We start from the raw sequence: 24,695 nt of genomic DNA, 5'->3' as shown, positions 1-24,695 counted from the left end.
TTCCCATACACTAGGAGGCAGAATAAAATGGTGTTTGAGACAGTCAGACACTTTCTTACTGTTCCACAGGTATGTAAAACGTGAAAAACAACTTGAAAATTGTGACTTTTGAGGTCACGTCAATGTATTTAGAATGGTTTGATAACTTTGGTGTATTTGTCAATGCAGCCACAGTATACTCACACTTGTTTGTGTTATTATTTATATGTATTGAAGTTATATGCATTTACTCAAGCATTTGCCTGATATTAATAAATATTGTCCTATAGTTTTCTTTTCTACAGAGCTTTATAATATTGGTTCACTTATTCTGATAGTTACATTTATTTTCTGCCTCTTTAGTTCTTTGTTGAATAAATTCTCTGTAGAGTGTATTTGTCTTTTAACAGGAATTTCCTAATCCCTTCATGATCCGTGGTCCATCTATAGACTTTAGTTTGCTGCTTTGTTGTTTCACTGGACACTTTTTGTTTAATAATGATGTGAATGTTCTTAAAATGTTCCATATACATTGTAAATATGGTTTTCATTATAAAGTGTTTCCAAGTCATTCCTAAACACATTGATGCTTTCCTCTGTCCTCACTCTGCTGTAATGTGTTTTATTTATTTATCTGGCTGCTTTGTCTTGTACTTGCTGCTGTAACAGAGTTAAGGAGTTAGTAATTCCACTAACTGTAATTCTGTTATTATGGAAGCTGCACTACACTTAGTTTATTATTATTATTTATCTGCCTGTTACAATATGAAGTCGTTCACTCCTTTATTTATTTTTTATGATGTATTTATTATGATCTATGAGTTAGAAGCTCTTATTTTGAAAGGCCACACTAACGAGCCCCTGCAGACTTGGCGGGTTGACCCGTTTCTAGGCAACAGTCTGCTGTGGGAGCCTCGTGGTAGGTTGACTTGTACTGAGCTCCGTTAATCTAACTTTCTATTTGAGGGTTAAAGGTGACTTTATTGATCATACATGTGAAGATCTGCTCCAGACAACAACTGCTGATGTTCTGTGATGATGCTGAGTGAGAGACATGACAAGTTCATTGATACGGAAAAGCTTTTCACTCACTTTGATAGCTTCATGTTAGCTTGTGGCTAATCCTAGCAGCGTGACTGTTGAACAGGCAGAGAGTGTTGTGAAGGTTATTCTGGGCTGTGGTTCTGCTGGCTCCACTGGTTTTTGGATATAGGCTCATGCTGAACATTGTATTGATAAACTCATCAGTCATTCTGTGCTGATTGGGATGTAGCAGATCAGTGTTTAATAGCTAACGTTTAGCTTCATTGTTGCTGTGGAGCCGTGGTTCTGCTGGACTTCTTCCTGTCTCTGCCCAATCACAAATGAGAGGTTTCACCAGCAAAACTTCACACTCTTTTAACCCTCCTCTTGTCCTTCTCTGTTCCCTTCCTCCTTCCTTCCTTCTTTCTTTCCTTTCTGTCTTCCTTCTTTCTACAATCATTTTTTCCTTCCTTCCTTCCTTCCTTCCTTCCTTCCTTCCTTCCTTCCCTTCATCCTTACTTCTTCTTCCTTCCTCTTTTGATCCAGATTTGGTCCAATCTGTTCCCTCCCTCCATCTATCTTTCTTTCCCTTTTCCCTTCCTTCTTTCCCTTTGTCCTTCCTTCCTTCCTTCCTTCCTTCCTTCCTTCCTTCCTTCCTTCCTTCCTTCCTTCCTTCCTTCCTTCCTTCCTTCCTTTTTGGTCCAATCTGTTCCCTCCATCCACCTATCTTTCTTTCCCTTTTCCCTTCCTTCGTTCCCTTTGTCCTTCCTTCCTTCCTTCCTTCCTTGACCCAGGTGGACAGCAGGAGGGTTAAGAGACAAAAAACACATTGATCACATCATTTTGTCTCTAGTCTTTGCTTTAGAATTAAAAACCAGATACATCTACATGAATTTGGCTTCTGGTTTCAAAATAAAACAACAATAACAGTAAAAAAAACTAAAAAGGCACCATTTTTTATATGTTTTTAATTTCTTGATTGTGACACCAATGATGTCAGAATTTCTTTTAGTTTTAAAATAAATCACAGACTTTTTTAAGTTTTTAAGTGAGCTACAGGACAAATAAAAAAAAATGATCACATGATTTCATTTCTAGTCTTTGGTTTATAATGATGTTTTTAAATGATAATAAATGATGGATGATGTGATGAGACTCAGACCTGAAACAGTGAACATTTAACACTCACCTGTTCATATTCTTCTCAATGTAACGCAGTGCCACCTAACAACCACAAGGGGTCAGGGCATGAACTTCTCTGTCCTGTAGCTTTGACAGTGTTTAAAGAAAAGTCCAGTAAATAGCTGTTAAAAGCAGGAGGTCAGCTTGTGGAAACATCAGTGTGCTTCACCATGGTCTGACTGGAGTTTTCTTCACTAACAGCTTCTCCTTCATGGATGCTGACGACCTGTGAGCTCCATGAAGGCTCATGACAGAGGCTCATCACAGCTGCTGCTGCTACATCACATGCTGTCCACCTGGATTCATCAGCCAGCACATCTTCCCATGTGTCACAGCTGATCTACAGGGATTCAGGCAGCGTTCACACAGACTCTACACAAAGGTCAGAGACAGTCACATCCACCAACACTGATACACAACTCTGAGGATTCATCTATTAGTATTAAGTTCATTAAGTTACCAAGATGGTCGGCTACACAGATGAGTGAACTCTGAGCTGACGTTCATGTTTTAACGCGGTCTCGGACTTTCCCCAACTAAATCAACACTGCACAAACTCGCCCAAGTTATAACAAAGATGCCGTTTTTTTCCTTTCACAGATGTAGCTTCTACAACCGCAAACTCTGCATGTAAATGAAGTTATAGCGCCGTGTCGCCGACACAGCTGATAGAGAAAGACAAACGATTACTCCAGATTATTTAAAAGCCCAAAAGGCGCAAGCGAGAGAGAGGGAGAGAGAGAAACATACAGGTAATCACCTCCGTTTTATCTAATGAAATATTCAGCTCCAGGACATATTTTAAAAAACATATTCACCGCGATCACAACTCGTGTCTCTCCGACTTTGTAACGTTACACACATGGGAGGGAGACAATCCTCTCGGCTGTAACGGGGAAGTTTACAATATATTAACAAAAAATAAAATAACATAATTGTTCTATAAATGTGACTTTGGCAGCTGTCAGGAACAACCTACAGGAGGTCAATGTAGTTTGTGATTTATTTTCACGAGTAATAAATGACGTTTTTTAAAATAAAAGGGGGAAAAAATCCATGTTGCCATGGAGATGTGTAAACAACATGACATGGCGAAGTAATATTTTCAGTGATGAGTCAGCCGTGCTGTAATGCTGATTTGAGCACGTTCTAAATGTCTTATTGACCAATCAGATTGCTTGGTCGGAGCTACTTGTTGTATAAATCATGGTTATGATGGTGTTACGTCCGTCTTATGAACACTGCAGGTCCGTCTGTCGACCACATGTACACAACGGCAATAAGAGGAAACGCTCCATCACACACGTGTTGGTCCCGACCAGACAGGACGGCCTCACCACCACCGCTCCATCCTGCAGAACTTTATTGTTATTCTGACAACCAGCGGTGGGTTCTGATTGGCTGAGAGGTTTCTGGATCATTCCCCTTAAAACAAGCCATTGCCCCCCCCCCCTCCACGCTGCAGCTGCAGCCGTGTCGTTACTGGTGGATGCACAAGGCTCATTTGTGAGGAAACAACACTCTGCATGGACTTTGTAAGAGAATATTTTTGCACTATTAACGGTGACCATAATTGTCTTTAAGGGGGAAATGTTTGAAAATGATTTTGTCAGAATTGGATGAGATGATGATCAGAGAGGAAAACAAACAACCCAGAGAGTTTCAGGATTATTTGTTTTTTATTTTTAGACAAGAAAAAGAAGGGAATCCTTATTAATATTATTATTATTATTATTAGTCTGAGTAGTTTTTGTTTTTCCAGGACGTGGCAGTGCCCTCTTTTACCTCTGATGTGTTTTTGTTACATGATGGACACGTGTGTGAGTCACAGCAGGAGAATAATGACCATGACACCGATTACAACACGTCTTAATCTTTGTAAAACCTTGTTACACGATGATGTATTTTCATTGAGCCAAGTGCAATTTCTAATAGGAATTTGTAGCATTATACAAATTGGTTAAAAAAAACAAAACACACAAAACAATGTTGTACTTGACTGATTGACAGTGTTGGAGCAACGACAATGCTCATGTGTGACGTGTTCTCTCTGCAAATCCAGTCTCTTACTTTACTTTTCTGGAATCCCTGTATGATTAGTTTTTCTATACTGTTGTTGAGGATATTCATGTTGAGTCTGTTGAATAATGTCAGACCTGGTTCAGATGGCTGTACTAACAGCAGGCAAGTGCATGTGTACAGTGCAAATGTGAAAAACACTTACCTGGAATTAAACATATTTAAATAAAAAGTTCTCTGGATTAAAGTTAAAGTTCAACTAAAGAATATAGTTTCTGGTTTTTAACGCCTGTTTGTTTTGTTTTGAATTGATTAACTATAGACTCTTAACGGCATAAACTGAGGACGTCACATAAAACCTCAGGGATTCTTCAGCATCTCATTGTTTTTTACTTCTTAAATATTTTTGTATTTTTCATCTTTTTCTTGTTTTCACCTCAGTTCAGCTTCTGCCAGGTGTATGTAGTGTTGTAATGCTCTAATCTATAGGCTATGTTATTAAAGTCAGCTTTATTGATGATTGCAAAGACATAGAGGACACACAGAGCACACTATAGCATATAATAAAGAAAAACATATGAAAGCTGTAAAGTATACATGAGAAAAAGACCCACAAGGTACATGAGAGGTTTTTTATTGATATGCTCTTTTTTTAATAATATACGTACACTATTGAATCAATAAGTGTTGTGTTATCTTTACATTTTTATTCCGTTACTGTGTCCTGAGGTTTCCTCTAAGCCAGATAAGACAGAAGTGGACTATTTTACACTTCTAAGCAAATAGAGGTCAATACAATACAATGATTTTTAGTAGCCCACAAGAGTAAACATAGTATTTATATTCTCTTTACTCTTGCTTGTTGTTTATTGCTGCCGTAACAAGTACATTTCCCATAAGTGGGATAAATGAAAGTCTCTTATAGTATGTTTGTTTGTTTCCATAATCCATAATCGACGCTTCCATCTTTAAAGGAAGAGGAAGAAGTTTACAAGAATCACTGAGAAGAGTTTAAAAAATCAACTGATTTAATCCATGAATGTGAAAACGTGAGTGAGAGACAGAGACAGAGACAGACATGTAGAGACTGAACTGTCTGTTCAACAGTGAGAAGGTTTCTGTGACAGGAGGAGACTCTGATGCACTCAACACAGACTCACTGAGGAATCAGAATAGAGTGCAAACCCAGGATAGAGAGGTTGAGTGAAGGTGGTGTTGAAGGTGTAGAGGTGGATCAGTGAGTCAGAGGAGACTCTGTAGAAGGACAGAGAGCCAGCAGGACAGTCCACATACACTGCTACTCTGTTAGAGACAGAGGAGGAGGAGGAGGAGGAGGAGGAGGAGGAGGAGGAGGAGGAGGAGGAGGAGGAGGAGGAGGAGGAGGTGATACGTGTTGATCTGTTATTGTGCCTGACCCAGTAATCACCATCAGAGCAGAACAGACTCCAGGACTGATCGTTCATTCCAAACACACAGTCTTCACTGTATCCTTTCCTGCTGATTCCTCTGTAACTCACTGATATATCAACCTTTCCTCTCCACTCGACCTCCCAGTAGCAGCGACCAGTCAGACCAGTTGAACACAGCAGCTGAGGTCGAAGGTCAAATCTGTCTGGATGATCAGGATATGACTGATGCTCCTTCACACGTGTCGCCTTCCTGTTGTTGTCAGACAGTTTGATCTTTGTGTTCACTGTGTTTGTGTCGATTGTGAGTGGACAGGAATCTGATGGAGAGAACAAGACACAGCTGCAGTTATTGATCATGTGATCAGTTATTGACAGTTTGATGAAGACTCATGAGGTCAGTGATGTGACAGTGTGAAGATGGTTGAATGTGCTGCTTTGTTTCCATGAATCAAAGTAAAAACAGACTTACACTTCCTCAGACCTGGTGTCAACCATGGGACTCCAGCAGGCTCCACCCTGAAAGGAGGAGGGGGGTCAGAGCAGCACCTTCTCTGTCAGCATGCACACATGGACATTACATGGCTCTCACACACACACTGTTTTATCACTGTGTTCACATGGAGGCTGGTATGTCTGGATGAACACTGAGCACAGAGAAGAAGGAGCTGGAGTCTTTATCTAGTGATGATACAGAGCAGGAGGAGACGAGGAGGAAACACTTCATCATGTCTTTTCTCCATCTGATGTCACTGCAGTGTGAGACACACACTTTCACTCTCTGACTCTCAAGCTGCACAAACACACGTCACAGCAAAGAAGATGAAGACACAACAGGTGGAGCTGACCAGCCCAGATATCCCACAATGCACCAGGAAAGAAGAAGAGTGGGTCTCATTCATGAAACGTTAGTAAATCTGTGTAGATTTGCACAAACTCACGCTACTGAAACTCTACTCCAGATTCATGAACGGTGCGGGAAACTCAGATTTGATCGTAAGCATCGGCCCCGGTTCGAATCCCGCGTCGGGCAGTCGTTTCCTGCATGTCATTCCCCCTCTCTCTGCCTCCCCCTTTCCTGTCTGTCTCTACTGTGTACTAGGACTGTCAATGAATATTTGAAATTCAAATGTATATTAGAATTATAGTGATTAAAATGAAATTCAAATATGAAAATATGATGTTCGAATATTAATAATTTATTTTGAAATTATCTTAACGCGCACAACCACAACAACAGCAACTACAACTTCCTCCTACAAATGCGAGTCTCATGTCTCAGACCGGATCATGTCAATCCAGCTGCAGAAATATCTGGGGGACGGGAGCACCGCGGTAACCGTAGTAACTCACACAGACACACACACACACACACACACACACCTGTGTGGTCACGTCTGGAGAGAAGCAGCTTCTCAGCGTTAATCGCGCGTTAAAAAAATCGTGCCGTTCACTGAGAGCTGTGATGATGATGATCCTCTGCTTCATCACGACTGAACTTGATCCGCGTTATCAGGATCATTACTGGGATGTGAGAATAAAACATGCCGGCTCTTATCCCGTTTCCCGAGCGAGCTGTTTGCTCGCGTCATCACAAAACTTGTTTGACATGAATTGATAAAGGCCGAGTAAAACACGGTCTTTTTTCACGTAGGCCTATTAATATGTCGTTGCTGATTTGCATTGTGTAGCCGTTTGTTTTGTGTAATGTAAGCTGTTCAAAACGTGTTTGACATGCGCTGATAATAGTAAATACAGGCGACCTATAAAAGTCCATCTCTTTGTATTGATTTTTTTTTAAGAGGTAATATTCTAACCTCATTTCTGCCATTCGTTGACAGCCCTACTGTGTACTATCAAATAAAGGAAAAAATCCCAAAAATATACTTAAAATAAAAAAAGAACAATTTAATAAGTAAAGCCAGAATAGTTCCATAACATGGAAAGAAAAATACACACAACTCCAGAGCTACAGCAGCCACGGGAGGAGGAGGCTCTTCACAGCCTCAGCTGTAGAGGAGCATGGTTGTATCAACACATGAAGTTGTATAGGCAGGTCATATTTAAGCAATATATCACGACAGGCCGTGGTATATGCTCATTATACCACGGCTAAGGGGTGTTGTTCGGCCCGACGCAAAGCTGGAGTGATATATTGCTTTTATAAAGCGGTTACCAATAATGACAATATGTAAGAGGAATACACAATCAATTTCATGTAGTTTTATTCAACCAGAAATACATATTATCCAATAAAATAGCCTCACTGTGAAAAAAATAGTCCCACCTCTCCAGACGTTAGCTCCTAGTAGCTCTGTCACTGCTCAGTCCCCTCTACCATTGTTAACCCTCTGGAGGTCAAAGTTCACCTTCAACATGTCAATTACACTACTTTAATACATTTTTAACATCGTAAAAACATCAACTGTATTTGCTACGGACTGCAACAGTCCGTTGTCATGGATACATGACAACAACTATCATTCATACCAGTCATACGTGCCTGAGGCGGAGTGATAGCCTACGCTGTGATAAGGCTTTAGAATAGTAGCCGTGGTATATGCTCATTATACCACGGTTAACAACCAATCAGATCGCCGGATTTCACCTTTCCGATTTATAATGTTACAGAAGCACCAGCCGTCTGTCACAGCTCCATCCAAACCGGTTCCAGCTGGATGAAGTGTGCGTCCACCGAGCGTGTAGCAACGTGTAGCAACACACACTCTGCATCGCATATCAGCTGCACATTTATGGAATAAAAGTTTTTCAGGTTTTATGTCAGATTATTATCCCTCTGATGCATGAATTATGTTAGCCTCAGTCAAGATTTTTTCCTTAAGTGTTTTTATCCTTATAGGGCATGAAATAAAAGTAAAAAAAAAAAAAAAAAAACTTTTCAAACATGATTTTTTCAGAGAGTTACAGACATTTCCACTCCAGTGGACTACATGCGCCTAAGCACTCACATAAAACAATATGAATTTAATGTAAAGATTAATCAAAATTGTGATTTATGGTTAATTCATTAAAGGAGCAAATACAGCAGTAATAGCATAAAATAAGCTGAAATATGCAAAAGATGGGTCGGGGGGAGCCATAAATAAATTTACAAAAAAAATCGCCAACAGTATAGTGTCCGTGGGGCAAATGCAGCATTTGTCTTTGTTATGATCCAAGCCGGCCCGGCGCTTGCTGCGTTCGATTGCACTCGGAACTCGCAAATCCGACCTCCGAACCGGAAAAATGCAACAGTAAATTGTAATGTAGCAGTGTCAGGCTGCTTACAGTCACTGAATCGTCCCACTGCGGTCTGCACGTCACACCAACCATCATACATTTATAGGAGGAAGTTGCAGTTGCTGTTGTTGTCGTTGTTGTGGTTGTGCGCGACGTAGAGCTGCCGCTTCCACCAGCGAGTTTTCTTTTTCCTGCGATTGCACGTTCATTCAGCCTGGTGAGGGAGGAGGAGGGAGGAGGAGGAGGAGGGGGGGGGGGACTAAACGAGGCTCCCCTCTCTCTCTGACAGCTGCCCGCTTGTTTATATCTGATATGCTCCGCCTGGCTCCATCTAGTGGCTGAATTAAGAATTTGGATTTGCGATAATGCTCCATTAACTAGAATTTAATTGTATGCTTTGCAAAACATTTTTACATATTTTTACACATAAATAGGCCTATTGTGTATAGGCCTGAATAAGAGAACAAACGACTCTCACAACTTTGAAGCTTACACCTAAGCCAATCCTTTGTTTCAAAACATCCCCAACAAGAAGAACATTATTATTATTAGTTACTAAGGGTGTAACGGTACATGTATTGAACCGATTCGGTACGGGGCGTTCGGTTTGGCACAGCGCTGAGAACGGGTGAGTTTCGGTACAGAAGTTGTGTGTGTTTACAGTCCGCCTGCAGCTACACGTGCAGCCCGTGTACGTCCTGCTATCGCTATGCCACCGCTAATACTGCCGCTAGCTAGAAAACAGAGGCTTGAAGACCCTCCTGCTTGTAGGAGGAGTGGAGGGGGGGGCTGTGGCTCCTCTCTCCTCTCTGTCTGTCTCTCTAGGCGCGTTTCCATTGCAGGAACTTCGGGGTAATTTTACGGGGCCAGCCCCGTTGGTGCGTGTTTCCACTGCAGGAACCTCCCCCACAGGGCCATTTACAGGAACTTTTACAAGGGCCAACGGAGTACCTACTCCAGGGTAGGTACTCCGTTCGGCCCTGAAAAGCTCCTGGGTGGGGCTCGAGGTTAACCCGGCGCTGATTGGCTAAAGCTAGAGCAGGCTCTGACGCTACCAGAAAGCACCAACACAACCGGCATTTTTAAAAGGGGGAGCAGAAGGGGAGCATTAGCCTAGCAGACACCGCTGTAAACAACAAGAAAACAGCAGGAAGATGTACACAAATGGGCCGACGATGAGGAGCAGACATTGATGCAGTCTACGGCACCGAGGAGATTCAGAGGGGGTTTGAGTCATCACGGCGAAATGAAAATATCAGCGCACCTCGACACACTGGGGATCCATCACGCCACAAAACAATGCCGTGAAAAGTAAAAAAAAAAAACTCAAGCAGGATTACAATCAACCGCCATGTGCACAAACACACAAACCAGAAACGCGCCTACCGCCTCAGCTCCTTCCATCCTTCTTCTCCGTTGTTGTTATGATTTGTGTGCATGTACTTGTGACCTGCCTGGGTGACGTCATGGTCGAAACTGTTGCACAGCGATTAAAGCAGAAGTAAGTGATATATTTGTGTTAATATAAGTCTTAAATAGTTATATCTTCCGACAGCAATCACTTACATAGAGTGTTTGGTCTGAAACACGGGTCTGTCAGTCACTCTGCTCTGCTCTGAGCCGAGGAGAAAACATTTATCGTATCCTACAGTTTTTATCCAATGAGGAGAGAGAACGGCATGCAGGGCTGTGTGTGCAGCCAAGGGACGCCGTGAATGTGGTGACGTAGGGACGAGGACTGTTATGGTGCGTTCAAGGAAACTCGTATTTTTCCGACGTGAAGTCATACCAGTTCGATCTGGTACGACTTCACCGGTCGGAAGTTACGAGTGGCCGTTATAGTGACTTTCACCGGTAAAACAGGTCGGAAAAACACGAGTGGGTTGCCTGGAACGCTACAAAGTCGTAAGTTGTGACTTGAAGCTGTAATTTACGATTTCAAAAGCCTGCCTGGAACGCAGCATTAGCGAAAACGACCGGACCACTTACTTCTGCTTTAAGCGGCGATCGAAACTCATGACATCGCCGCGGGGTCCGACTCTGCAGTGGAAACACGGCCACCGAGAGGGCCGAGTGAGAGGACGGTTCCTGTAGAAGTTCCTACCACCTCCCTTTACCAGGAACTCCTGCAGTGGAAACACGGCTTCTCTCTCTCTCTCTCTCTGTGTCTGTGTTGCGCACGGGCTCCAGCACCTGTGGATCTGCTGCAGATGCGCCAACGCTGTGTTGACACTACGCACTGTGCCGTCGTGATGATCCACGTTATTCATTTATTTATTTATTTGCGGCCGAGCGGTTGCATCGTCAGGCAGCCGTTGTGGCATTTGCCCACATTGCCCTATGGTCAGTCCGTCCGTCACTGGCTTAACGGTTAGTGTAGTTAGTAAAAAAAAAAAAAAAGTGGTGTGAGAAGTTTTTTTTAAATCATATTTTATATGTTTTGTTTATTTGTGAATATTTTATTCATTGTAAGGCTAATTTTATATGGTTTGTTATTTTAAGAATAATTTATTGAACTTATTAGGCAGCACTTTACAACAGTAGCCTATTATATTTTTTTCATATTTTGTATAATGGCTTAGTTTAGTTTAATAAGTTTATTTGTATCAGGGACAATGTACCGTGAGTAAAATCATAGGCGCCGATTCCGGGGCACGAGCACCCACTGTCCAGGTTGAGCACCAACGGGGGGCACGCCACCAGATGCGCATTTCTTTCACGTCCGACGTCGGTGTTAAGCACATGTTGTTATTGATATTGTAGCGTCCGGCCCGACGTAACTACAACAACATAACACAAACTTATCTGACAGCTCTCACTTCTTCCTCTGCTCCTCACTCACTCACTCACCTACACACAGACACACAGACACACACACACACAGCTGTCCTCACATACCCTACCTGCCCGTACCATACACATACACATTCACAGTCAGAAATCACACAACTTAAACATCATAACAAGAACATTACTGCGGGGTTGCTACAATATTTTCAGTTGTGCAGTAGGCTATTATGTATTAATAATGAGCGATAATGTGCGCAGCAGTGTTTGTAGAGCCCGGTTTAGGTGTGCACGCGCCGAGGGGGGGGTATAATACATATATGTACATATAATATAAACCCCCCCCCCCCCGATGCGCGCACGCGCCCACGGGCAAAAACATAAATCAGCGCCCATGAGTAAAATAATTACATTTGACTATAACATGTAAATTTGGTTTAGAAAAATTCAAAAACAAGCAAATTTATGTTTTGCATTTTGTTCTCTCACTGTACCGAAAATGAAGACTAAGACCTCAGAACCGAGGTACGTACCGAACCGTGATTTTTGTGTATCATTACACCCCTATTAGTTACCATACTTCTTTAAGGATGCAGGACTGGTTATTACCATGCCATTATACTAGAATTAATATGTTTTCGGCAACAAGAACTATTTGAAATATTTGTCTCTTCATCTCCAAACACGTCTTCCTCACCTCAATAATATGCTCAGTTCATCAAACCTAGGTTTTATGAAAGGTGGCAAAGCATCCAGGGCACACTGGCACACAGCATTGCATGCAGATGTATTTGGTGTTGAGTGTGGCCAGGTTAAAGCAGAAGTAAGCGATATTTTTGTGTTAATCTAAGTCTTAAATAGTTGTATCTTCCGACAGCAATCACTTCTATAGAGTGTTTGGTCTGAAACACGGGTCTGTCAGTCACTCTGCTCTGCTCTGAGCCCAGGAGAAAACTTTCCTTGTATCAGTAACACCACGGTCTGCTTCCCGTTCACGCATCGCCTCCTTCAGATGCCTAGACTTTGTGTTTATTTGTTTTAAAACATGAAAAATGTAAGAACCGGAGCCGGTCGGACTACTGAAGGCCCAGCTGTAGTGCTCACGGTTCGCCACTGGTTCCTACATTTACACAAGCACTACACACAGTCGGGAGCAGGTGTAGATTTTGTGAGTGGCTACGAAAAGATCAGCACTACTAAAAGATGAATGCGGAAATCCACGTAAATTTCCACCGTTCGCGTTTCATGAAGAAGACACAGTGAGTTTAGTGAGAAACACTGAGTGTGAACACAACTTGTGTTTGTGTGAAGAAAACTCCACAGGAAGCTGAAGAATGAGGCTGTGAGCAGGTTTCCACAGGAGCCACAGCAGCAGTGAGTGGATGAAGGAGCTCTAATAGAAACCATCCGATCACAGTGACAGGACGGATCAGGATCTCATGATCAATGACTCTGTTCTTCTCTGCTCTTCACACAGATCAGCTGCAACACACTGACTCACTGAGATCAGTCACATCATGTGGAATAAAGCAGCCGTCCTCAGGACCAGTCCTGAGCTCCATCAAACCTGTCCACACATTTTGACTGGACTTGAAGTCAGAGTCCAGAGGAAGCAGAGAAACTGTAGAGCAGAGAGAAGCAGACTCAGCTCAGAGCACATGGACTCAGACAGGAAGTGAAGCTCCAGCTGCTGGAGACTTTCATTAAGGAGCCACTTTGTGGCTTCATCTGATCTGGAGTCAGCACACACACAGTCTGAAAACAGCTGTTTGATCACACACACATTCAGCCACAAACACTGATTATTACACTGTTCACTACACTCACTGTCTTCTGATTGACAGCTCCAGGCCTCTGGACAGTGAGGACATCTGGATGTCACACTGTGATTGACTGTCTCCTCAACACAACAACACATCTCATCAGGACAAGATCAGGATCTCAGAGAGACTGAGCTGATTATTGATCATCAATATCTGACCAGACAGAGACCTGATGGTGCCGCCTGGTTTCTGTCTCTTATTTCCTCCTTGGTTGGAGACGCTGGGAGACGAATGTCTCTGAGCAGTGGACATGGTTTGATTCTTGTTGCTGTGTTGTTATTAGTGTGTCCACACTCAACAGGTGTCTACAGTCTCTGGGACTGTTCAGGTCAAACACTCTGTTGGTTCAGGAGCAGTTCAACCAGCTGCAGCTGAAATGTTTCCTGATACACTCTGAAATAAAGTCTGATCCAAACATCTGGAGAGACTCAGAGCACAGCCAACAACTGCTTTCATCACTGACATCTCTTCTCCTGAATATGACACAGTGAGTCATGATGAGACACTGAAGTCATCATGAGGAGAAACTCCTGATCCCAGTAGTTCATCACTGTGACTGATGAAAGCTGCACAGCTCATGTTTGAAACACTCTGAGATTTTGGCTGCAGTATAGATGCTTATCAGTCACGTGACGTTCTTGTTGTGAGCACCATCTTGGGACCAACTGGGGACCAAGGCACAACTATGATCATTAGACTGTGTGGGCTTTGGTGAAGGATGTCTTAGTCTTTATTTCTCCATAACCACAGACTAACTCTACATTATTCCGCTTATTACGAGTGAAATTATTAATTTCAGATGTAATGTTGATCAAAATACGACTTGAATCGATTTAAAAATTGCATTATTTAGCGAATCTGCAAGTCCAGCACTTCTCTACTGGTTTCCTCACCCTCCTTGGTCGTGTGTATTTGTTTTTAATCAAGCCTTTAATAATCAATCAGTGGGTCGATGGATTATCATATACATGTTACAATGTGTGTATTTGTAGTCATATCTGTCATAAACAACAGATTATGGTCAAAGATGTAAGGACTTTGTTACGGTTTACAGGACACGTTTGTGTCGCGGACTCGTGGTGCCACAGACGCTCTGACAGAGACGAGAGGAGAGCTGTGTTTTCAGCCACGATGTGGAAGGAGCCTCCACTCTCCCTGTGACAAGTTACAAGTCATTTATCTACATCACAATTAGTCCGAAGCTGTTTAATGATGGTAAAAATTAAACATAAGGTAAATATCCTGCATAGTTTCTCTTTTCTGTGCTGCGCTGATCAGAGCGGCGTCACTAGCAACGGTCTGTTATACAGAAATAACATACTGTAAAAATCAAAATCAGGATGTAAATAAATATCAGAAATATCAATAAATTATCGGAATGTGACATTCAAAAGAGCCGTGTAATAAAAAAAAAGGTTTATCCACTCTTTTTGTGAGATTTTATGTCACAGCCCATAGACTGCCTTTGGACTCTGTGACCGGCTGTGACCGCTGTGTGACGTCACGTGATATACAGTATTTATAAACTGTGTTGGGACGAGTCAGACTGACAGAGGACGTCAGTGGAATGGGCGGAGCTTCACTGTGGCCTACACCACCTCTGGATATGGTCTGAGTGATGGGGTCTGATGTCATCAATGCATGGATCACCCGAGACAGATGTTAATACCAGGTGTGACCAGGTGTGAACGCGGCCATAGAAAGTGTTCCAGCTCCTCCTCCTCTATCAGACAGTGTGCGTGGCTGCAGCAGCCTCTCCATACCTGAGAGAGTCCAGTCCAGCAGACAGCAGCTTCACTCCTGAGGCTCCTGGATGATTGTAGCTCAGGTCCAGCTCTCTCAGATGGGAGGGGTTGGAGCTCAGAGCTGAGGCCAGAGAAGCACAGCCTTCCTCTGTGACCAGACATCCTGACAGACTCAACACACACAACAACACACAGGAACCCTCTGTCAACACCTGCTGCTGTGTTCAAGTGGCATCAGATAAACAGCTGGATGGATCCTCACCTGAGAGTCTCCAGTCTACAGTGTGGACTCTCCAGTCCACCAGACAGCAGCTTCACTCCTGAGTCCTGCAGGTTGTTGCTACTCAGGTCCAGGTGTCTCAGACTAGAGGACTGGGAGCTGAGGACTGAGGACAGAGCTTCACAGCTTCTCTCTGAGAGGTCACAGCCACTCAGTCTGAAGAGATGATCATGAGGAATTAAAGAAGAAATGAGTTTATTATCTGACCTGTTGCAAAAACAAAAGTGTTTTTATATAATGATAAATAAATCCAACTATCTCTACACTTACAGAGCTTTGTTGGAGGCTTTGACTACTGGCAGCAGCCTCAGAAGAGCCTCCTCTGAAGCAGAGTATTTCTTCAGGTCAAACTCGTCCAGATCTTCTTCTGATGACAATAAGATGAAGACCAGAGCCGACCATTGAGCAGGAGACAGTTTATCTGTGGAGAGACTTCCTGATCTCAGGGACTGTTGGATCTCCTCCACTAGAGAACGATCATTCAGTTCATTCAGACAGTGGAACAGGTTGATGCTTTTCTCTGCAGAGGGAGTCTCTTCAATCTTCTTCTTGATGTGCTGGACTGTTTCCTGATTGGACCGTGAGTCACTTCCTGTCTGTGTCATCAGACCTCGTAGGAGATTCTGATTTGTCTCCAGTGAAAGACCCAGGAGGAAGCGGAGGAACAAGTCCAGGTGTCCATTTGGACTCTGTAAGGCCTCGTCCACAGCGCTCTGGTAGAAGTCTGTCTCTGCAGATTTGACTCCTGTTGTTTCAGTCTTCTTGGAAGTTGTTTGTTGTTGTGACATCAGGTTGAGTCCAGAGTTGATGAAGGTCAGATGGACATGAAGAGCAGCCAGAAACTCCTGAACACTCAGATGGACGAAGCAGAACACCTTGTCCTGGTACAGGCCTCTCTCCTTTTTAAAGATCTGTGTGAACACTCCTGAGTACACTGAGGCTGCTCTGATATCGATGCCACACTCTGTCAGGTCTGATTCATAGAAGATCAGGTTTCCTTTCTGCAGCTGCTCAAAAGCCAGTTTTCCCAGAGACTCGATCATCTTGCTGCTCTCTGGACTCCAGTGTGGATCTGTCTCAGCTCCTCCATCATACTTGACCTTCTTCAGTTTTAGATGAACCACCAGGAAGTGGATGTACAGCTCAGTCAGGGTCTTGGGCAGCTCTCCTCCCTCTCTGGTCTTCAACAGCTCCTCCAGAACTGTAGCAGTGATCCAGCAGAAGACTGGGATGTGGCACATGATGTGGAGGCTTTGTGATGTCTTAATGTGGGAGATGATCTTTCTGGCCTGCTGCTTATCTCTGAACCTCTTCCTGAAGTACTCCTCCTTCTGTGGGTCAGTGAACCCTCTGACCTCTGTCACCATGTCAACACACTGAGGAGGGATCTGATTGGCTGCTGCAGGTCTTGTGGTTATCCAGAGGCGAGCAGAGGGAAGCAGGTTCCCCCTGATGAGGTTGGTCAGCAGCACGTTGACTGAGGTGGACTCTGTCACATCAGTCAGGATCTCAGTGTTGTGGAAGTCCAGAGGAAGTCGACACTCGTCCAGACCGTCAAAGATGAAGACGACCTGGAACTGATCAAACCTGCTGATTCCTGCTGCTTTGGTTTCAGAGAAGAAGTGATGAACAAGTTCCACCAAGCTGAACTTTTTCTCTTTCAGCACATTCAGCTCTCTGAAGGTGAAGGGAAACGTGAAGTGTATGTCCTGGTTGGTTTTGTCTTCAGCCCAGTCCAGAGTGAACTTCTGTGTTAAGACTGTTTTCCCAATGCCAGCCACTCCCTTTGTCATCACTCTTCTGATTGGTCCGTCTCTTCCAGGTGGGGCTTTAAAGATGTCTTCTTGTCTGATGGTTGTTTCTGGTCTGTCTGGTTTCCTGGACGCTGTTTCAATCTGTCTGACCTCATGTTCATCATTGACCCCTCCAGCCCCTCCCTCTGTGATGTAGAGCTCTGTGTAGATCTGGTTCAGAAGGGTTGGGTTTCCTGCTTTAGAAATCCCCTCAAACACACACTGGAACTTCTTCTTCAGGACAGATTTGAGTTTATGTCCACAAACTGCACCAGGAGTTCCTGCATAAACAAAAACACAGTAAAATTCATTAAGAAAATATAACATTTTAATTCTGTTTCCCTCTATGTGTTGATGTCAGTGAACGTCTCATTTGTCCATCATGTTGAATCTTTAGAGAAATCCTCTTACTGCTCTGCAGCCGCTCAGCCAGCTCCTCCTGCTTCATCCTCCTCAGGAAGTTCACTGTGATCTTCACTAATGCCTCTCTGCTGCTCCTCCTCTGCTCTTCATCCTCCTCATCCTCCCTCTGACTCCCTGAGCATTCTGGGTAATCTGGACTAAGAAGCTTGTGGATCTTCTTCAGCTCGTTCTTGACAAAAGTGACCATGTTCTCCTCCAGCAGCTGGAACAGAAACTCTATAGCGGCGTTCACACCGGACGCGATAGACGCGAATATAATCGCGCCAGACGCTTTCATCGCGCCGCTTGGTCATTTTGGATCATTCGCGTCCATCGCGTCATTCGCGCTAGACGCTCCGCCCGTTCATTTGAAAACCGGTCTCAACCTGCTCTCTTTCCACGTCAATCATGGCTGATATCACCACCGTTGCTGCACTGTACTACTGCTGTACAAGTCTCAGAAACACCGGAAAACCACCCGCCGTCCTGTCTGGGTTCACTGTGTGTGTGTGTGTGTGTGTGTGTGTGTGTGTGTGTGTGTGTGTGTGTGTGTGTGTGTTCACTCTGTGTAGAAGACGGCAGCGGTGCCACACACAGCTCAAATACAATCAGCTTCTCCTTCATGTTGTTCTGAGTGTAAACAACCGTACAGAGAAGTGACGTCGTCGGCTTGAACTCGGCGCTGATTGGATGTCACGGCGCGATGCCGCCTGAAAAGTTCAATATTTTCAACTTTATTCTCGCCGCTTCAGACGCGCCGCTTCATTCGCGCCGCGTCTCATCGCTCCAGACGCTCCATTTGCGCCGCCTCCGCCTGAATCGCGTGTCATCGCGCCATTTACATTGATTTTCAATGTAGAGTTGCCGCTCCATTCGCGTCTATCTCGTCCGGTGTGAACGCCCCTTATGAGTGACAACATCCATCTAAAACCATGGAGCCAAACATCAGATCCATGTTGGACAGACTGACAATCCACTGGTGCCAAAGTGCAGCATGGAGATGATGGTGAACACAACAGATGTAACAGCAGCTGTTGGACATGTCCTCACCATAAATATGGAGTCCAGGTGTGTTTGATGCTGCTGGGCAGACTGACCACTGGGAACCTCTGAGCTCTCCTGGTCCACTCTGTGGAGGAATCAGTGTCAAGTCAACATCAGGACAGAGAGATAATACAAGATGGACTTTATATGTCCCCTGAGGACGTTCACAACAGACAGAGACACTTTGGTTTCAGACCTGGTCCAACAACACGTGGTACCAGCGAGGGGTTGCATGACTTCAGATTTTTTAAAGTCGACTCTAATGTTATGAAAGTCGAGTCGACGTCGACTAGTCGCTGATGACGTTATTTATATTTTTCCCATCATAACTAAAATCACAGGAGGAGGGAAATGCTTTGCAACAATCTGTATTCACTGACAGACAGCTCATGCACAGAAATGAGTCCATAGAACAGCAGCTTTTAAACAACAAGCTGTAAATCAGTTTGTGTTTTTGTAACACACTCCTATACAAGTGCAAAAGAAAATACTGTAGCTGCTGTCCGTTAAACAATTAGGGAGGAAAACGACTACAGGCCTCGTCACCATCACAGTCCTGCTCAGTCACAGTTTCACTCACAGCTTTTGTTTTTTCTGGTTGGTTGTTGCTGTTGTTGGTTGTTGTTGTTATGCGCGACGTAAAGCTGTCGTCGATATGAGCGGAGTTTTTTTTTTAAATTGCCGGCAGCCGGACATACTGCGGAAGCGGAGCGCCTCACAAGCGCTTGGCGTCTCTCAGGCAGCAGCTTCTCCTGCTCTCTCTCTCCACGCCGGTCAAACATCGACCCGTTTGTAGGCTACTCGGTTTTCCACACACACAGGTCTGTCTCTAGCGCTGTGTGGATGTGTGTCTTGTGTGCAGACGCAACTGACAAATATTTATAGACGGACAAGCAAACTTAATCATCATTTATTTCATTTTGAAAATTGACCGGATTCTCTCGCATTTTCTGTGCCCGACTTCCTGTCTGGTACCATCTCGTTCTATCCAGCTTGACGGTGCTTGTATTTTTTTCATTCAGCGCACTCAGCTGTTGTTTCAAGCCGCTACTCTTGTACTGTCACATGATCAGCGATTAGTCGACGTCAAGCTCAAAACATCATTGTGGAGCAGTAAAGTCGACTAGTCGACTAGTCGATTAGTCGATTATTCGGTGCAACCAAGATGGACTTTATATGTCCCCTGAGGACGTTCACAACAGACAGAGACACTTTGGTTTCAGACCTGGTCCAACAACACGTCGTACAAACTGGTTCTTTTCTACAATAACCTGAGTCTGACTGTCAGTTAGAGCTTACATCTGATCAGCTGATCCACGTCCTCCTTTAAAGTTAATGAGCCAGTCCATTGATTCACTTCTCTTTAAAGACAGACAGCTGGGTTCAGGAGAGTCTGGTCTCTGCTGCTGGATCCTGAAACAACGACACAACTCATGTTAAACAGTTTAAGGTTTTCAAAAGAATTCTCTGCAAAGTTATTTTGAGGGTTACAAATGTGAATGAGTTCCTTTTCCTACATTTTGTAACAATGGGCCTCATTCACCAATATCTCTTTAAGTTCATTCATCTTCTATCCAGCTCATCCTCACTAGGGTGGAGGGTGAGCTGGAGCCTTTCTCAGCTGACTTTGGGCAGGAGGCGGGGTTCACCCTGGACAGGTCACCAGTCTATCACAGGGCCAACATATACACACACACATTCACACCTATGGGCAATTTAGAGTCACCAGTTCACCTGCATGTCTTTGGTCTGTGGGAGGAAGCTGGAGAGAACCCACACATGCACGGGGAGAACATGCAAACTCTACGTCAAATTCATGAACGTGTTGTTAAATCCAGAATGTCAGAGAAGGTGAGTTGAGAAAGAAAGTTAAAATGCCCAAACAAAAATCAGCTGTGATATTTAGTAGCGTCAGCAGTGGATGCAATAACAGAAAAAAAGATGCATGGGAAGCTGTCAGTCATTCACTGAACGTGTGTCTGAGTTATAACTCAGTTTTAATGAGAATCATGGAAATGTGACTCCACAGGAAGAACGTTCAACAGGAACTCAAAAACTTTTAAATGTAGTTTTGTCTCTTACATCTGATCAGCTGATCCACGTCCTCCTTTAAAGTCAGCGCCTAAACCCTTTGATATGTTGCTCTTTAAAGACAGACAGCTGGGTTCAGGAGAGTCTGGTCTCTGCTGCTGGATCCTGAAACAACAACACAACTGATACATGTGCATGTTGGAGAAAAACTGATGACAAATATCTTCAACCTTTTAATAAACACAACAACTGACTATTAGAGATAAAAGTCTTTCTGATTGTTTTAAATTCTGACCTTTGACCTGTGGTCTGGCTCTGACGTCCCCCACACAGAGTGGTTTTAGAGGGAGGGGCTCCCTCCTCTCTGTCCTCACACTGATCCATGCTGCTGAGCTCACATCCACATCAGCTCACACACACTTTGTAGCTTCACCTGCAGAGGAAACACACATCATTCATCTGCACAGCAGCTCACATGTCCATCATGTCTCCAGCTGCTCCTCCACTGATTGGCTCTTCTTCTCTGCTTCATATCAGTGTCAGTTGAATGCAGTCACACAGCAGTGAGGAAGAGGAAGCTGCCATCAGCTGCTCTACTTCTACTATCAGTCCACTAGATGGCGTCATGAAGCTGCAGCCCAGCAACATGATCCATGGACCACTGTTTCCATCCACTGACACACACAAGGACTGAGATCCACTGAGTTGATGTGACACAGTCTCTGTGTGGACAGCGTCCCTGTAGAAAACCACTGGATCAAACAAGCTACAGCTGATTATTACACACACAACAACTGGGCCAAGACTTATTTCACCTCACAGCTCCACTATCACAACATTCACTCATTTCACTCACACTGGAAATTCAAAGAGAGAAAAATACTCTCCAGCTGCCACTGACACTTATTTTCGTCTATTTTTTTTTAGTACTTAATTGTAGGGGAGACCAGGGATGGTTGTAACATTTTTGTCATTTCTGCCTGAATCTTGGAGCTCTTTTAAACCAGTGCATTCAAAATGTCAGACTGAGTAGTTATATGTGTCTGATATTAAATGGTTGTTAAAGCAGAAGTAAGTGATATATTTGTGTTAATATAAGTCTTAAATAGTTGTATCTTCCGACAGCAATCACTTCTATAGAGTGTTTGGTCTGAAACACGGGTCTGTCAGTCACTCTGCTCTGAGCCAAGGAGAAAACTTTTCTCGTATCCTACAGTTTTTATCCAATGAGGAGAGAGAACAGCATGCAGGGCTGTGTGTGCAGCCAAGGGACGCTGTGAATGTGGTGACGTAGGGACGAGGACTGTTATGGTGCGTTCAAGGCAACTCGTAACTCGTGTTTTTCCGACCTGTGAACTCGTACCAGTTCGATCTGGTAGGAGTTCACGGGTCAGAAGTTACGAGTGGCCGTTATAGTGACTTTCACAGGTAAAACAGGTCGGAGAAACACGAGTGGGTTGTCTGGAACGCTACAAAGTCGTAAGTTGTGACTTGAAACTGTAATTTACGATTTCAAAAGCCTGCCTGAAACGCAGCATTAGCGAAAACGACCGGATCGCTTACTTCTGCTTTAACTGTTAACTGTACAACACAAACAGAAAAGGCATGGTTGAGTCTCAAACACAAGGAGTGAGATGTGTGTCCTAGTTACTGTCAGCCATAGTCTGATCCTAACCTAAGCCCTGTACCCCGTCTTCATCATTGTCTATCGAGACCTAGGCTACTGAAATTCAAAGAAAACATAAATACAATTCAAGTTTGTGTCACAGTTGGTTGTAACATTCTTCATTGTTGTTGAGAGTGTTGTTACAACTAACCCCAGACTCTAAGTGTTTACCCATGTAACATCCATCCCCGGTCTCCCCTACTCAGTCACTTTGAAGAATCTGAGGCTGAACACGGTTCCAACACTGTCAGTCACCAATAAAGCCTCAGGACAACCCCGATAGCAACATGAGCTGATCAGTGTTGAACAGCCTCACAAACATGGAGGACACGGTTCTGTCGGTCCAGACTTGACAGTTACAGCTCTGACTCAGCTACAGTAACATTATAATAACACAACAACAACACAACAAGTTGAACTCTGGTAATGACAGACGGTGACAAGGAAAACATTTAAAAAACTGTTCCTTACTGTACCTTCACACAAGGAAATAAACTGCGACACAACCGCTGGGTCAAAGTTAAATTTAACTTCAAGTGGTGGCGGGGGGGGGGGGGGAGGGGGGGTGTTATTCCTGTAACATGAGACCAGATCTGTGTTATTCCTGGAGACGGATTCTGGATACAGTGTTGTCCCTCTGACTCCCAGTGGCAAAAAAACTATCCCCTGTGGCCCATAAAGCATTTATTCTATAGATGCAGTCTTAAAGGGATAGTTCAACATTTTGGCAAATTGGCCCACTGTCATGATCGCTATAGTTATAGCAGTAGGTTCGTTACCTTTAATTTTCAGTGCAAGCTGTTTTTAGAACGGCGGAGCGGAGCAGCAGGCTGCTCAGAGCTACGCTATGGAGGCTAAGGGAATTTCTTGGTTTCCCTCATCAAACTCATCAAATACACAATCCAACAACTCCAAAAGGCTGTCGTGGACAAGTTGTGACCTGCACATTCACCACGCTATGAGATAATAACACAACGTTACCAGACGGAGCTGTTCTAGAGGGAAATTCATGCAAAACCGCTGATGCGCGTTGCGTTCAGGGACAGTTTTTCAGCAAGCAGACTCTGTATTTACCTCGAAAACGGCTCAGTTTCGTAACATTCCATTATTATGTCATAGCGTGGTGAATGTGCAGGTCACAACTTGTCCACGAAAGCGTTTTGGAGTTTTGGGATTTTGTATTTGATGAGTTTGATGAGGGAAACCAAGAAATTCCTTTAGCCTCCGTAGCGTAGCTCTGAGCAGCTGGCGGCTCTGCTCCGCCGTTCTAAAAATAGCTTGCACCGACAAATAAAGGTAACGAACCTACTGCTATGACTATAGGGATTATGGCAATTGGCCAATTTGCCAAAATGTTGAACTATCCCTTTAAAAGAAAAAAGCAGCTCCTGTTAAAAAAAACGTTTTAGCACATTTACAATAATATCTGTGAACTGAAATATATAAATATAAATGTTGAGTCCAAATGTTAAACCTAAATCAAAATGTTAAATCGAAATCGAAATGTTAAATGTGACTGTTCACTGCTTGTATCGAAGCAAATGTGTCAAATTAAAATGGATTAACAGAAATCCTTTTTCATTTTCAAAATATAGCTGCATTTTATGACTCATAAATAAAATGAAAAATCAATAATCCAAACTGCATTTTTATTTTCTTCTTCAAGACTGCTCATTCTGTGACTTAATGAAAATAATAAAGAAAAGGGCATTTAAGATTTAATTACATCCTCCAGCAAAAAGGTACCAAAATTCAATTTGAAATGTCAAATTTGAAAATTAAAATGCATTAGCAAAAAGCCTTTTTCATTTCAAGGTCATAGCTGCAAATATTTGACACATAAATGAAACTAATAAGAAATAATCCAAACTGTTTTCATTTTCTCCTTTAGGTTGCACATTTTATGATGTAATTAAAAAGAAAAAACAAACAGTTTTCATGCTCGCCCCCCAAACTGTGTTCCATAAATCAAAATGAATTGGCAATCCCAAACGACGCGGGAGAGCGACGTCACTGGCGGACAGCGACAGTGGTACAGCAGCTTAAAGATGTTGTACCACTGTTTATGTGTCAGTTTATAAAGTTTTAATATTTTTTCATATCCAAATGACCCTGTTTGGAAGTTTGCTCCAATGTTTTCGGAGAAGTGCAGAGCCACCTGTGAGCAGCCGGGTCGGAGCAGCGGCTCCTCACAGAGGCAGCAGCCGGTCTGCTGCGGTGTTCAGCCGGTACAACCTGCCTTCAAATTCACTCATTAAATTCCATGTTTTGGCCT

The 24,695-nt window shown here is 43.5% G+C and overlaps 1 protein-coding gene across 1 annotated transcript; it reads right to left on the bottom strand.

Moving 5' to 3' along the window:
* Positions 1–5,035: 5,035 nt before the first annotated feature.
* Positions 5,036–22,946, bottom strand: LOC146975237 (protein NLRC3-like). The gene is made up of 11 exons (XM_085794715.1): positions 22,897–22,946; positions 21,050–21,187; positions 20,806–20,919; positions 20,023–20,136; positions 18,730–18,808; positions 17,689–17,902; positions 15,755–17,558; positions 15,467–15,640; positions 15,223–15,375; positions 6,082–6,128; positions 5,036–5,929 (listed from the first exon to the last, which is right to left on the bottom strand). Exons 2-11 carry the CDS (start codon positions 21,136–21,138, stop codon positions 5,349–5,351), a joined length of 3,369 nt encoding a protein of 1,122 aa, XP_085650841.1. The 5' UTR covers positions 21,139–21,187; positions 22,897–22,946; the 3' UTR covers positions 5,036–5,348.
* Positions 22,947–24,695: the final 1,749 nt, after the last annotated feature.

This window comes from Trachurus japonicus, chromosome 13 (genome assembly GCF_045865225.1).
Source record: "Trachurus japonicus isolate A0001 chromosome 13, Traja_1.0".
NCBI lineage: Eukaryota > Metazoa > Chordata > Actinopteri > Carangiformes > Carangidae > Trachurus > Trachurus japonicus.
Note: the sequence above shows the minus strand (reverse complement) of the source record. Positions and strands in the feature narration are given on the sequence as shown.